Source organism: Scyliorhinus torazame, chromosome 31 (assembly GCF_047496885.1).
Source record: "Scyliorhinus torazame isolate Kashiwa2021f chromosome 31, sScyTor2.1, whole genome shotgun sequence".
In the NCBI taxonomy this organism is placed as follows: domain Eukaryota; kingdom Metazoa; phylum Chordata; class Chondrichthyes; order Carcharhiniformes; family Scyliorhinidae; genus Scyliorhinus; species Scyliorhinus torazame.
The window spans coordinates 20661948-20677366 of NC_092737.1; the positions used below are offsets into that span (position 1 = coordinate 20661948).

Genomic DNA, 15419 nt, shown 5'->3' on the forward strand with positions numbered 1-15419 from the left:
CTCCTTTGCCACTATGAACAATTTACCCGTTCAGTAGGCCTCTTTAAGATGTCCTTTCCCCACCCTGAACAGGGCAAGCCCACCTTCCCGAGCTATTCCCCGAAGGGCACGAGGAGAAGCCTGGTACTAAATGTTACTGTCCCAAGCCTCCCGGAGTTGAGATCGAGAGACGCGAGCAAGCCACATCTCGACAATATTCTTAAAAAAGCTGAACACAGAGGGGAAACAACAAAACAAATCTTCTCCCTGATTAGAAGCCTGACATCAAGCGCAATTGGGGATGGGCAATAAATGCTGGGCCTCGCCAGTCATCCCGTCGACGAATGAATAGTTAAATCGCATTCGGCAAATGGCCGGAGAATCCAAATTCCCGCCGAAATCGGGGGGCGGCGGTGCTTTCGCGGTGCGCCGCCCCTCCAAACGCCGTAATCATAGAATTTACAGTGCAGAAGGAGGCCATTCGGCCCATCGAGTCTGCACCGGTTCTTGGAAAGAGCACCCTACCCAATGTCAACACCTCCACCCTATCCCCACAACCCAGCAACCCCACCCAACACTACGGGCAATTTTGGACACTAAGGGTAATTTATCACGGCCAATCCACCTAACCCGCCCATCTTTGGACTGTGGGAGGAAACTGGAGCACCCGGAGGAAACCCACGCACACACGGGGAGGACGTGCAGACTCCGCACAGACAGTGACCCAAACCGGAATCGAACCTGGGACCCTGGAGCTGTGAAGCAATTGTGCTGTCCACAATGCTACCGTGCTGCCCACAAAGCCAATGCCTGAGGCCCCCCCCCCCGCCCCCCTGATGCTCGGCCCCCGACCGGCCGAGTTCCCGACGGCGCGGGACCCGTGTGTTCTCATCCGTCGGGAACTCGGCGTGGCGGCTGCGAACTCAGCCCAGCACCGCCACAGTCGGGGACAGGGCCGATCCGCGGGCAGGGGGTGGGACATATTCGGGGCTGGAAGCACTGCGTTGGGGCGGCCCGGGGCGCGCGAGCCGGCCGAAGTGGGGGGGGGGGGGGAACTATTTCACGGGTCGGGTCCGCGAGCGGCCTCCGCCATGAAGCACAGCGCGGCCGGGTGCTCTACGCTGCCTCCCTGCTGGCCCCCAGCAAAACGGGGAATCGGTGGCCTTTTTGCGCCAGTTTTCCCACCGTTCCCACGCCGGCGAGGGGACACAGCCGCAGAATTAGGAGAATCCAGCCCTATGAGCCTCTGTCAGGCCACAAAATATCATTCCTTATCACATAGGCAAAGTACGCGTTACTGCTGGGCTGTTTAACTAAAATTAAGCAGCGAGTCACAACTGAACAATATTTTCTTTCTGAGTTGTAAGAAGTGTAGCCAGTTAAAATGGCTAACTCCCGATTAGAATGGCCAAACCCCGATTTAAAATGGCAAACGGAAGAGGCTGATAGGAAAAATCAGCCAACAGGACTCAAACAGGCAGCTGCAGGCAAAACTGTGTATTCGCCTCTGGGGAGGCCAGACAGAATCGATACCTGCAGCCATCAACATAACACACCAACCATCTGAATATAAATTAGCAATCCCCGGGAACAATGTGCAACAAATTAGACACACAAAGCCAACCCAGACTTTTCGGCGCCAGCAGGAGCCTACACAAAAGAGAGGTGAACGACCACCCCAAAACCGCCCATCGATCAAGGAATCGCTCCAGCATTGGAGAATATCGAACCAAGTGATTGGGACAAAGTCCAATCACTTGGAACCAGGTACAGGGTCCGCCCCGAAAGGCGGGAAGCCCCTGGGGACTATAAGAATAGGGGCCAAGTTCAAATCGACTCTTCTTCTCCTCGCCGCACCCTTCGAGACCCTTCTGCTGACCTTCTACAACAGCCGCTAGAATCGTAAGTCCTACTCCAACGCTCGCTACAAGATAGGTGCTCCTGGCTATCGACCTGTACCCGCTTTGAATCCCGCAGGCTCAGAACCCATACGAAAGACCATTCGTTTCCCTGACCTGGTGGGCCATTCCCAAAGTTAAGTATTGGCCTGTTAGTTGTAGGAAGTAGCTTAGAAGTAGAATTAATGTATAAGTATTGATTACTGTATATAATAAATGTGCGTTGATTTAACTCTTACTAAGCGGTGTGTTGGATTATTGATCATTACTTGAACTTGATCCACGTGGCGGTATCAGAAAGATACCTGGCGACTCAAGAGCAAAGATGATAGAACAAGAGCAATTAAACTAAGGCTAAAACGAGCAACAGAAGAGAGAAAGGCAGTCTGTAATCTCCTGCCGATTTATTCTGTCCTTAATAACCGAGCCTCTCCCTGAGTGCGTGTGTGTGTCCCGGGGAGGGGGGGGGGGGCAAGAAGTTCCTTCTTTGAGAAACTTCCTTTTGAACAGTTACCTGTGATATTAACCTGAGAATTCCCCCATCTGGAGCACTTGCCCACTTCATTTTAATACACGAGAAACGTTTGTATTCCTTTCTTCGGAGTGACGGGCACCGTTGCGTCGCTAGGCGCTAGGGACCCGGGTTCAATCCCGCCCTCGGATGACTGGCTGCGTGGGGTTTGCGCGTTCTCAACCCGTGTCCGCGTGGGTTTCCTCCGGGTGCTCCGGTTTCCCCCCCCCCCCCGGAGTCCGAAGATGTGCGGGTTAGGTAGGAGGGTTATGGGGATGGGCCGGGGCAAGTGAGCCTGGGTGGGGTGCTCTTTCGGAGGGTCGGTGCAGACTCGACGGGCCGAATGGCCTCCTCCTGCACTGCGGGGAATTCCATGGTTCCACAAAGGCCATGCACAGGGCGGGGGGACGACGACTTTGAGAGCACTTCCCCACGAAATCAAGCTGGACAGCTGCCTCCACGGAGGCTGAACGTTCTCGGCAGCGCGCAAAGCTCCCAGGCTACCCACCGGCAACATTACAGGCGGTTGTCTACTTTATTAAAAATAAGCATCACGCAAGGTGTTCTGCAAATGGCCACAGTTTCAAATTAAACAGGCCTGCGCAAGTCCTTTGCGTAAAGCAGCGTGCAGAATGGCAAACAGCGCCGCCTCTTGTACAGTTTCTAGGATGCTGATTAGCTTGTGCCATGAGCTTCAACTTCCAACCCCAGGGCGTGGCCTCTGCAGAAGTGGGCTTGTAAAGGTTTGAGACAGAGATACAGATTGGCCACAATCTGACCGAACCGCTCGACGGGCTGAAATGAAAGTCGCTTATTGTCACAAGTAGGCTTCAAATGGAGTCACTGTGAAAAGCCCCCAGTCGCCACATTCCGGCGCCTGTTCGGGGGGGGGGGGGGGGGGGGCTGGTACGGGAATTGAACCGTGCTGCTGGCCTGCTTTAAAAGCCAGCGATTTAGCCCAGTGTGCTAAACCAGCCCCTGTAATGGTCAACTCTTGCTGGCAGGAGCCGATAACTTTGCTAAGAGCGGCGGCAGCTGGGGGAGAGAGAGAGAGAGAGACAGATACACAACGTTAAATGCACTAGCAGCCTGAGAACTATCAAGATAGGATATCAGCCACTTGCAGGTCCAGACCACGTCCGCCTGCGGACACCGAACGCCGCGTCAGCACGGCCCACAAGCCAATCCTCGCCAAACATTTAGGCAGGCCGCCAACGCTCTGCACATCGGACAACGTCCAACAAGGCCCTCAAGGTGTATACATCCCTCAGGCGGGCTTACCTAATGCGGTTTCCTCCTCCTCGTCAATGAATTTGGTGTAGTCCTGGACAATTTTCTTTGGCTGGCCTTTACGCTTGTGTTTTCTCCCTTCCCTGCTTGCTTCACTTGTCTCATCTGACGACGAAAGGGTTATTAAAAAAAAAAACAATTACTGCCCAGAGATCCCGCTGACGATTAGAAAGAAACATGGAAATAAATAGGAGCAGGGGCAGGTCATTCGGCCCTTCGAGCCCGCTCCACCGTTCATTACGATCATCCAACTCAATAGCCCAATCCCGCCTTCCCCCCGTATCCTATGAACCCTCTTAGCCCCTGTGGTAAACCACTGTGTTCTTACATTAAGGGTTGTACGGTAGAACCTGCACTACAGGTTCACCTGGGCCCCTGCATGCCAGCTCCGCCCAGGAGCCGGGTTATAAATATGCGTGGCCTCCAGCTCGCAGCCATTTTGTCAGCTGCTGCGGGAGGCCACACATCAGATATTAATAAAGCCTCAGTTTGGATGCAACTTTGTCTCCAGCCAAATTGATCGTGCCTCAGCCCCAAGTGTTGTATCTACCCGCTTCTCGAGAACACGCAATGTTTGGCCTCAACTGCTTCCCGTGGTAACGAATTTCACAGGCCGACCGCTCTCTGGGTGAAGAAATTTCTCCCCATCTCTGTTCTGAATGGTCTACCCCGTATCCTCAGACTGTGACCCCTGGTTCTGGACAGCCCCCCACCATCGGGAACATCCTTCCTGCATCAACCCTGCCCCGTCCTGTTAGAACCTTATAGGTTATCCATACACTTGCACGTTTCAATCCACGGCACAGAAAAAAAAACTCTTTCTGTGGGCTGGGGTGGGAGGGCGGGGGGGATCACTTCTGATCGGTCGCCCCGTTGTCACATCCCGCACTCCACTGGGCACAGAGGATTGGATAGGGTGGACAGTGAGAGCCTTTTTCCTCGGATGGTGATGTCTAGCACGAGGGGACATAGCTTCAAATTGAGGGGTGATAGATATAGGACAGATGTCAGAGGTAGGTTCTTTATTCAGATAGTAAGGGCGTGGAATGCCCTGCCTGCAACAGTAGTGGACTCGCCAACACTAAGGGCATTCAAATGGTCATTGGATAGACATATGGACGATAAGGGAATAGTGTAGATGGGCTTTAGAGTGATTTCACAGGTTGGCGCAACATCGAGGGCCTGTACTGCGCTGTAATGTTCTATGTTCTAAAGCCGTGGCAGTGGGGCTCCAGGGTCTTTCTTCGTTGTTCACGGGATTTGTAGACCCAGCTGCCAGTACTGTCGCCTGAAACCATGCCTGCCGCCAGCGGGGAACCGTTGTTGACTATCCCAAGCACTAAAGTGCAGAGCCGGCCGGTGACAGGCGAGCCTGTCGTCCCCGTGGAAACGGATGAATCGGAGTCACTGGTACCCGAGGAGATGCTGGGTACAGCGGTTTCTGCCGAAAGCGCCCCAGCGGAGGCACCCCCGACAGGGGAGTTACGCCGCTCCACTAGAAATCGGAAACCGCCCGAACGATTCAATTTATGATGGGCAGATTGCACTTGTTCAATGTTCTAATTAGTGGGCACAGTAAGAAGTCTTACAACACCAGGTTAAAGTCCAACAGCTTTGTTTTGAGGTTCTAATTATTGGGGATTAAGAAACTGACTTATTATGCATTTATAAGAGAATTTACAGAAAGGGAGGGGTGTGATGTTTGTCCCCTTTAGGAGCGATCGGCCGAGAGGATCACGTGGCCCGGGAAACCAACCAGGGGACCAAGGTGCGGGGGGGGGGGGGTCACCCTAGCAAGCGCGAGTATCAGTTTGATCCTGAAAGCTGACTTGCTGCAAGCCCCTGCATTGTAGGTATATGTAGTTCAACGTTGCAGTTTGTGGTAGTACCAGGTATTGCGGTACCTGAGAGGTGGATGACCATTGGTTAGACCCAGGAGTCTACCATTGGCTGTTGTACATAGCTCCGCCCTGAGAGGCGGGGTATAAGAACCTGTGCCGTCCCAGCAGCCTTCACTTTCTGTCCCGAAGCTGCTGGGGAAGAGTTCTAGCAGATTAAAGCCTTCAGTTATGAATCACTTTGTCTTGAGAGTAATTGATCGCACATCACAGTTGTTATTTACCTTTCTGGTGACCAGGAAATATCACAAGCGTGAAATGGGATAAACTGTTTCCCCCGGCTGGGGAGTCAGTGGCGTGTGACTGTCAATTTAAAATTGTCACTAAGGAACGAGGAGGGAGATTAGAGACTATTTTATTTCTGCACAGAGAGTGAAATCCTCAGGATCTCCTTTGGGGAGATAATGTAATCTTTTCTTTAATCTTTATTATTGTCACAAGTAGGCTCACATTAACGCTGCAATGAGGTTACTGTGGAAACCCCCTAGTCGCCACACTCCGATGCCTGTTCGGGCACACGGAGGGAGAATTCAGAATGTCCAATTCACCTAACAAGCACGTCTTTCGGGACTTTGTGGAAGGAAACTGGAGCGTCCGGAGGAAACCCACGCAGACCATGGGGAGAATGTGCAAACCCCACACGGACAGTGACCCAGAGCTGGGATTGAACCTGGGACCTCAGCGCCGTGAGGCAGCAGTGCTAACCACTGTGCCGACGTGGTGCCCTACCCCAGGGGTTGTCTTGATAATGATCATCTTTATTATTGTCACAAGTAGGCTTACATTAACACTGCCGTGAAGTTACTATGGCAACCCCCTAGTCGCCACATTCCGGCGCCTGTCCGGGTACACAGAGGGAGAATTCAGAATGTCCAATTCACCTAACAAGCACGTCTTTCGGGACTTGTGGGAGGAAAGCGGAGCACCCGAAGGAAACCCACGCAGACACAGGGAGAACGTGCAGACTCTGCACAGGCAGTGACCCAAGCTGGGAATCGAATCCAGGTCCATGGCGCTGTGATGCAACAGTGCTAACCACTGTGCTGCTGTGCCGCACGGTAGTAATGTCACCGGATGAGTGATCCAAAGACCCAGGCCAACGCTGTGAAGGTAAGGTTTCAAATCCCACCACGGCAGCTGGTGGAATTTGAATTCAATAAATAAATCTGGAATATAAAGCAAGAGGCCTGGAATCTTCTGCCCCGCCCGCCGCAGGAATGCCGCGGGCGAGAGATGCTGACAATTTGCCGGGGGAACGGGGCCAGAGAATCCCGCCCATGGTCCCAGTAATGGTGACGACTGTCGATTGCTGTAAAAATCCATCTGGTTCGCGCGCGCACTTTCGGGAAGGAAACTTGCCGCCGGGTCCGGCCTATACAAGTGTCCAGACCCACGGCAAAGTGACCGACTTTTAACTGCCCCTCTGAAATAGTCCAGCAAGCCACTCGGTTCAAGATAAACGAGGGATGGGCAACAAAGGCTGGACCTGCTAGTGCCGCCCACACCCCATGAACGAACCCTTTAAAAATGTGGCCGGGAGACTTCCGGGTGCGGCGATGACCAGCTAAGTCGCACGTTTCGGCAGCTCCCGGTGGAACGGACTTTTGGGCTCTTAATAGGAGCCCCAACGGCAATTTAAACGGCCAAAAACACTGTGCGGTAAACTAGAAGGGAATCCCCCCGGACACGCATGGATAAGGGAGAGGATAGCGGCCGGATTGCGGTGGATCCTCTGGAGCAGCAGCAAGGAAGGCAAGCTCAAAGCAAGATGGCGTCGGAAGGTGGCCGTTTGTTATGGGGCCCAGACCAACAAGAGTTCCTGCGGCGCTGTGTGGAAGAGCTGAAAAAGGAATTGAAGAAGGAGCTGTTGGCCCCGATATTACAGGCGATTGAAGGGCTAAAGGAGGAGCAGAGGACCCAGGAGCGGGAGCTTCGGGTCGTGAAGGCAAAGGCTGCTGAAAATAAAGACGAAATACAGGGCCTGGTGGTGAAGACAGAGACGCACGAGGCACAGCACAAAAGGTGTGTGGAAAGGCTGGAAGTACTTGAGAATAATTCGAGGAGGAAGAATTTAAGGGTTCTGGGTCTTCCCGAAGGCGCAGAAGGGGCGGACGTCGGGACATATGTGAGCACGATGCTTCACTCGCTAATGGGATCGGAGGCCACGACGGGCCCTTTGGAGGTGGAGGGAGCCTATCGAGTTTTGGCGCGAAGACCAAGGGCTGGAAAAATACCTCGAGCTATAGTGGTGAGGTTTCTCCGCTATAATGACAGAGAGACGGTCCTCAGATGGGCGAAGAAAACTCGGAGCTGTAGGTGGGAGAACGCGGTGATCCGCGTATACCAGGATTGGCATGCGGAGGTAGCGAGAAGGAGGGCAAGTTTTAATCGGGCTAAGGCGGTGCTTCACAAAAAGAAGATCCAGTTTGGAATGTTACAACCGGCGAGATTGTGTTTTACTGTTGTAAAAAGGAAAACCTTTGCATTGTTTTGTTTGGCCAAAAAATTTGCATAAAATATATATATTTTTTTTTAATGTGGCCCGGGGGGGGCAGCACGGTTGCGCAGTGGTTAGCACTGCAGCCTCGCGGCGCCGAGGTCCCAGGTTCGATCCCGGCTCTGGGTCACTGTCCGTGTGGAGTTTGCACATTCTCCCCGTGTTTGCGTGGGTTTCGCCCACACAACCCAAAGATGTGCAGGGTAGGTGGATTGGCCACGCTAAATTGCCCCTTAATTGGAAAAATGAATTGGTTACTCTAAATTTTTTTTTTAAATGTAGCCGGAAAAGTGGGTAGGGGCTGGTTTAGCACACAGCTAAATCGCTGGCTTTGAAAGCAGACCGAGGCAGGACAGCAGCACGGTTCAATTCCCGCAACAGCCTCCCCAAACAGGCGCCGGAATGTGGCGACTAGGGGCTTTTCACAGTAACTTCATTTGAAGCCTACTTGTGACAATAAGCGATTTTAATTTCATTTCATTAAAGATTTAGCCCGCAATATTGCAGTGCCGTCCCACTGTGGGAATTATTACGGGCAGGCCGGAAGATCTGACAGACCAGCGAAAGGTCCGTCGACTTCAGGTGGTAACTTCATTGCAGTGTTAATGTAAACCTACTTGTGACACTAATAAAGACTATTACTGTTATTATTATTAAAAATCCCGTCCCTTAGAGAAGATAATGCAGAATCCCACAGTGAGCGCACAGCACTGGCACGGGTTTTGTATTCCTCTGACCAAAAAGCCAGCGTGGACACAATGGACTTGGCGGCATGGTAGCAGTGGTTAGCACTGTTGCTTCACGGCGCCGGGGACCCGGGTTCGATCCCCAGCTCGGGTCACTGTCTGTGCGGAGTCTGCACGTTCTCCCCCGTGTCTGCGTGGGTTTCCTCCGGGGGCTCCGGTTTCCTCCCACAAGTCCCAAAAGGCGTGCTGTCGGGTGAACTGGGCATTCTGAATTCTCCCTCCGTGCACCCGAACAGGCGGCGGAATGTGGCGACGAGGGGCTTTTCACAGTAACTTCACTGCAGTGTTAATGTAAGCCTACCTGTGACACTGATAAAGATTATTATTATGACTCCTTCTGTGTCACAAATCTTCATCACTCTCCGCTTGCAGCCTTCTGAAAAAACTGACAGCGTGCAGGACTATGGGCCCAGCCCTTACTGAAAACCTCTGTGGATCGAACCATTCATCTGCGCCTTGAAAACACAATCCAGCACATTGAGGCACGATCAATTGGACAAAGACGATAGTTGAATCCAACTGAGGCTTGATTGCTGTCAGATGTGTGGCCTCCCACAGCAGCTGGCGAAATGGCTGCTAGCTGGAGGCCACGCATATTTATACCCCGCCTCCTGGGCGGAGCCAGCAGGCAGGGACTACCAGCGAACCTGCAGTACAGGTCCTACCGTACAATATCTAATACAGGTTCAACAGTGGTTTACCACATACAAGTTGCCTGTGCTGTAGCCTGTCTCTACTACTCCACACAATCAATTAGTTGTACAGGCTTTCTTCCGCCCGTTGCTTACTTGCATTGGTGAGAATTTTACTTTTCCGGGACAGTTTGTTGACTCTTTTCTCCTTCGATCTGCTCTTTATTTTCCTCACGCCCTGCGCCTCCATATTCTCACTACCGCCTCTGGCTACTGAGGGCTCTGGCGGCACGGCGCCCTCACTGTGTAGGTAGAAAGATTTCACTTGAGCACAGGTAAAATCAACCAGCGTTTTAGGAAGATGAAGGCCACATCGTTAATCTAGTAAAGGTTCTGGAATCTTGTTGGGAAGCAACAATTACTCCCGCGAGTAATTAATACTTGGAATGGTGTTACAGGCGGGGTTGGGGGCGGAGAGACAAGGAATCATTCACGAAATCTGTTACCCGGGCACTAACCTGACAAGCAACAGTTCACTGTACTCCTGTAAGCTCTTCACTTTGTGTATCAGCTTCTTGCTGTTTTCTGTTGTTAATGAAATAAAAGTCTGTTTCATTATTCTGAGATTTTTGATTCCGAAAGGGGAACAAGCGGGAATTTGAACAGCAGGCAATCGAATTTATCCATTCACGATCTCACTGGATTTTTATTGGAGCTACCTTTCAGAGCAAAGTATCTTCTCCTGGCAATTTTATCCTTCTGTCTCGGATTTAATACCTGTCCTTCACCTCTCACCCTTCATTCCCCTCCCCCCCCAACCCCCTCCTTCCGGGAATGGACTCTCTCAGACCACTTGCCACCTGGGCACATTGGCAGTGTCAAGGTGGCTGTGCCAAGCTGCCCGGCAGAGAGCCAGGGTGCCACTCTGTCCTTTCCCTGACCACCCAGGGGGCCTCCAATGGCCTGGGAGGACCCCCCTCCCCCAACCCGGGTGCCGTTCCGCCTGGTCCACATCTGTGTGGGCCAGTACTAATCAGGGCCCTGCTGGAGTCCCCTTGCGGAGCCGACAGATGGTGGGAGCCGGTTAGACCCGGCGTCAGGGCGGTTAAGCGGGGTCTCAAACCCGCCCATTCACACCCCACCCTGAGGTCCTGGGGCCGCATTTCATGAGGGGGGGGGAGACGGGGGTCTTAAGAGGGCAGAGAGAGAGAGAGGGACAGTGCTCCTAGGTCCCAGAGGGACGAGCGCCCCCGGTCTGGAGAGGCCTTGAGACTGAGGAGCTCCGCATCCAACCCCGCACTGCCCGCCCGGCATCGAGATTGAAAACATTTCAGTTTCCCACCCTCAACCATCGGGCACCCACCAGGATTAATATTGAGGCTGGGCGGGAAAAGGCCCTTATAAGTGGCCTCAAGTAGCCACTTATGGCCTGAACGGGGGCTTCCCACCCGTGGCCGGGAGGGGGGGGGGGGGTCGTATCGCGGAGGTTATCCCATCCATGCTATTTACGCTCCCCTTCCACCTCAGGTGGGGGGGGGGGGGGGGCAAAATTGTGGCGAATGCCCCTGACCCTCGACTCAACAACTAGCATGAATAATCCGTCTTCCCTACCTGTACCCTCAACAAAGCTTGAAAACTTTGATCAAATCACACCTTAACCTTCTCGGCTCCAAGGGCTAATTAAAAGCTACAAGTCCGGGTACCATCACCCGAGCAAATCTACGCACATGCCCTCGAAAGTCAGCCTCTCCTTCCTAAAGCGGGGTGCGCGGAACTGCAGATACAAGGGTGGGCCTAGCCGCTCCACTCAGGCCTTGGGGGCGATTGCATAGTATCTTTTTGCATCCCCCCCCCGCCCCAAAAATGGGTTCAAAATTACAGACCGTATCCACGACCTGAAGAGACTGGGGAAGGGCACATGATAAACTGGGCAGCAACACCCCCCCCCCCACTGCAGACGGCCGATGCCAGGAATCCTGGCTTCGTCAACGATACTTGAAGGAGCAACATTGCACCACCCCCCCCTCAAAATCATGTAGCCTCACAATGTTTGACTGTAAGCTCTGGAAGTTCCCAGGTGGGTGTATTCCACTTCCCAGCTGCCCTGGGTACTTTCAGGGCCCTTTCACTTCGCTCTGCATTGAGCTTGCGTGTGTCTCTTCTGAATCCATGGGCACCCCTGCTGGCCCTGGTGCCTTACTGCACGTGCCAAGAGCTCAGGGCCGAGACTTCGCGTCGCCGGTTTGCCCCAGTCCGGCGGAGGGCCGGCCGAAGGAAGACAGGATCGGCGCCCGCTCCCGTGCTCTGGTCGCCCCACATGGGTGGCGGCTGCGAGCTACACCCCGCCTGCGCCAGCTGGTGGAAGCCTGACCCTGCCCCCCCCCCCCCCCCCTTCAAATGATGCACCGACCCCTACAGCGGGGAAATCCTCCCGGCGGGAATTAATGCAGGTTTTCCCAAGCGTGGCCCTGATATGGTGGACCCTGCAGTGGGTTCAGTGCGTAACTGATTTGACCCCCCCCCCCTCAAAGTCCATTGGAAGGCCCCAGGCCTCCCCCTCCACAATGCAAATCCTGCCCCCCATCACAGACCCACCCCCCACCCCCTCGTCAGAGACCCCTGCCTGAAAACTGAGCAGCACTCCAGGTAGTAGTGAAAAATGACTGCATTTTCACCTACCCTTCCCTAACACAATTGGATAGCACAATTGCTTCACAGCTCCAGGGTCCCAGGTTCGATTCCCGGCTTGGGTCACTGTCTGTGTGGAGTCTGCACATCCTCCCAGTGTGTGCGTGGGTTTCTTCCGGGTGCTCCGGTTTCCTCCCACAGTCCAAAGATGTGCAGGTTAGGTGGATTGGCCATGATAAATTGCCCTTAGTGTCCAAAATTGCCCTTAGTGTTGGGTGGGGTTACTGGGTTATGGGGATAGGGTGGAGGTGTTGACCTTGGTAGGGTGCTCTTTCCAAGAGCCGGTGCAGACTCGATGGGCCGAATGGCCTCCTTCTGCACTGGCAATTCTATGATATGATAAACACCTGCTGCCGCAGACAGAGGTGTTTAAAGCAGCAGCTGTTAGATGCTTGCGAGAGCCAAGTGCACTTCAAAGGGCTTCAAATCCCTTGACAGTCCTTGAAATGCAAATCTTCCATTTAATTTCACACAGCAATACACTGCATTAGCCAGTGATTGACATGTTTTATTACTCCAGAGACAGCTGCTTGGTGGACTGTTGATCTATCTTTCCCTTTGCACTTGAATGCATCTCACGTACCCTGCTTTGATGCTAACCACAATGCAAAAACTCTTGCTATGATTGGTTGACAGTTCCTCACCACATCAAAAGCAGCAAAGTGCTTTCGCCGCCTCTTTTTCACAGCAGAACGTGAAGTGCCTACTGAATGGCCTTAACAGGGGAAAGGGCGATTCTCCCACCCCAGGTCCTAGTTGCCCACTTTGCCATCTGCTCCTGACATCCAAGACTTGCCACGCTGACCGCCCCTTTTAAAATCAATGCTTTTTAAAAATGAATGAATGGGATGGTAATGCCATCAATTGTTGCCCATCCCTAATTGCCCTCGAACTGAGTGGCTTGCTCAGCCATTTCAGAAGACATTTAAGAACCAAGTAGGGGTTCTGGAGCCAGGTATAGGGCCAGACCGGGTAACGCCCCTTAAAGGGCATTAGTGAACCAGGTGCGCTTTTGCGACAATCGTTTCATGGTCATCATTAGACTTTCAATTCCAGATGTTTATTGAATTCAAATTTCACCATCTGCCGTGGTGGGGTTTGAACCCAGGTCCTCAGAACATTACCCCGGGTCTCCGGAATACTAGCCCGGTGCTAATTCCACTATACCACCAGCTCTCCCAATTATCCTTGGTAAGGTGGTGGGTGAGCCGCCTTCTTGAAAGGTCGTGGCCATGCGGTGTAGGTACCCACAGTGCTGGTAAGGAAGGAGCGCCAAGATTTTGAGCCAGCAACAGTGAAGAGATGGCCGACATGTTTCCAAGTGTTATAACCTGCCTGCTTACCATTGGCTGGGGACTAATGACAATCCCACAATCCTGTGGGAGTATGAGTTTCCCCAATGAGGGGGGGGGCGGAGAAACCATTAGTAAACTCCACGTATAAATAAAGCTGGCCAGTTTGGAACCAGCAAGAAGGAGTGTGCAGCAAGGGAAGTTGCTGCTGCTGTTGTATATATATGTGTTATAGTAAATAAATGTTATTACTTTGTATCCTTAAAACTTGTGCTGGATTCTTCGTGGCCCTCACAAAACAAGTCAGGATGGTGTGCGACTTGGGAGGGGGACCCACAGGGTGGTGTTCCCCATGCATCAGCCGCCCTCGCCCTCCTAGGTGGCAGAGGTCACGGGTTTGGAAGGAAGGTGCCGTCGAAGGAGCTTTGGCGAGTTGCTGCAGTGCGTCTTTTGGATGGTGCACACGGATGCCACAGTGTGGCGCTGGTGGGGGGGGGGGCGGGTGAATGCTTAAATTGACGGATGGGATGCTGATCTGCTTTCAAGGAGTAATCTGGAAATAATCTAGATAAATTGTAATCTTATCCTTAGTCAAGAGATCCTGAGATGTTCCCTACCGCAGATAAACAAATAAATCTCATAATGTCCTTAAAGGAATTCCCCGAGAATTAAATACTTCTGAAGTGTAATCGCTTGGTTTACAGCAAGGGCCCGCAAGCAGCAATAAAGTATAATAATCTGGATTTTCTTTAGTGGTGTTGAGGGATAGATTTTAGCCGGGTAGCACCACTATTTTTCAGGTAGTACCAGCGGATCCTTCAGGTCCACCTGACGGGACAGGCAGAGTCTCGGAGTGATGCCTCATTTGAAAGGCGGCGCCTTCCAACTTCTCCAGTGTTGCACTGAGGTGTCGGGTCTGGAGTATCTGCTCAAGCCTCTGGGGTGAAACACAAACTCGTGCAACCTTCTGACTTAGAAGCTACCAACCGAGGCTCACACAAACAGATGTTAAATTGGGAACTGAGACCACGCAGAATACGCATCTCGATCTGTTGTCCCCTTTTCTATTTTTTAAAAGAAAGGCACCATTGCATTGGCTATCCTCCAGTTCTCTGGCGAGCATCCACATTCAACACGGTAGCACAGTGGGTTAGCACTGTTGCTTCACAACGCCAGGGTCCCAGGTTCGATTCCCGGCCTTGGGTCACCGTATGTGCGGAGCCTGCACGTCCTCCCCAGTGTGTGCGTGGGTTTCCTCCGGCTGCTCCGGTTTCCTCCCACGGTCCAAAGATGTGCAGGTTAGGTGGATTGGCCGCGCTACATTGCCCCTTAGTGCCCCCCCAAAAAGGTTAGGTGGCCTTACTGGGATAGGATGGAGGTGTGGGCTTCAGTAGGGTGCTCTTTACAAGGGCCGGTGCAGACTCAATGGGCCTCCTTCTGCACTGTAAATTCTACGATTCTATGAACAGAGCTCTGAAATAGAGGTTTCTTTTTTTTTTCTTTTTAAATTTTAGAGGGCCCAATTCATTTTTTTCCAATTAAGGAGCAATTTAGCGCGGCCAATCCACCTACCCTGCACACCTTTGGGTTGTGGGGGCGAAACCCACGCAGACACGGGGAGAATGTGCAAACTCCACACGGACAGTGACCCAGAGCCGGGGTCGAACCTGGGACCGCGGCGCCGTGAGGCAACAGGGCTAACCCACTGCGCCACCGAGCTGCCCTGAGGTTTCTTTTAAGGTCGCGACAATTTCCTCCCAGCGTGCAGCCGATTTGGAGTTGATTCTTTATCTTCCGCTGCTCAAATGATGAGTCCAAAGCGTTCCTTTATATCTTAGGGCATGTCATTCATCTCTCTCTGATCCACTTCAGAGTTCACTTTGTCTCAGGCGTCCTTTCCTATGATTATTTCCAAGCTGCCTCAAACCCTCGTTTACTTTGAAACGTGCATCTTATTTTCCTCTTTTGAAAGACTCAGACCTGCTGAG

General features: G+C 52.7%; 1 protein-coding gene across 1 annotated transcript in view; it reads right to left on the reverse strand.

The window, feature by feature from the left end:
* The window catches only part of LOC140404529 (uncharacterized), a 30036-nt gene that overhangs the window by 2108 nt on the left and 12509 nt on the right, over positions 1–15419 (reverse strand). Inside the window, exons 4-6 of the mRNA XM_072493134.1 lie at positions 9970–10036; positions 9608–9753; positions 3670–3783 (exon numbers count right to left, since the gene is read on the reverse strand). Coding sequence (XP_072349235.1) covers positions 3670–3783; positions 9608–9701 — 208 coding nt within the window. The 5' untranslated portion in view covers positions 9702–9753; positions 9970–10036. The remainder of the gene's footprint in view (positions 1–3669; positions 3784–9607; positions 9754–9969; positions 10037–15419) is intronic.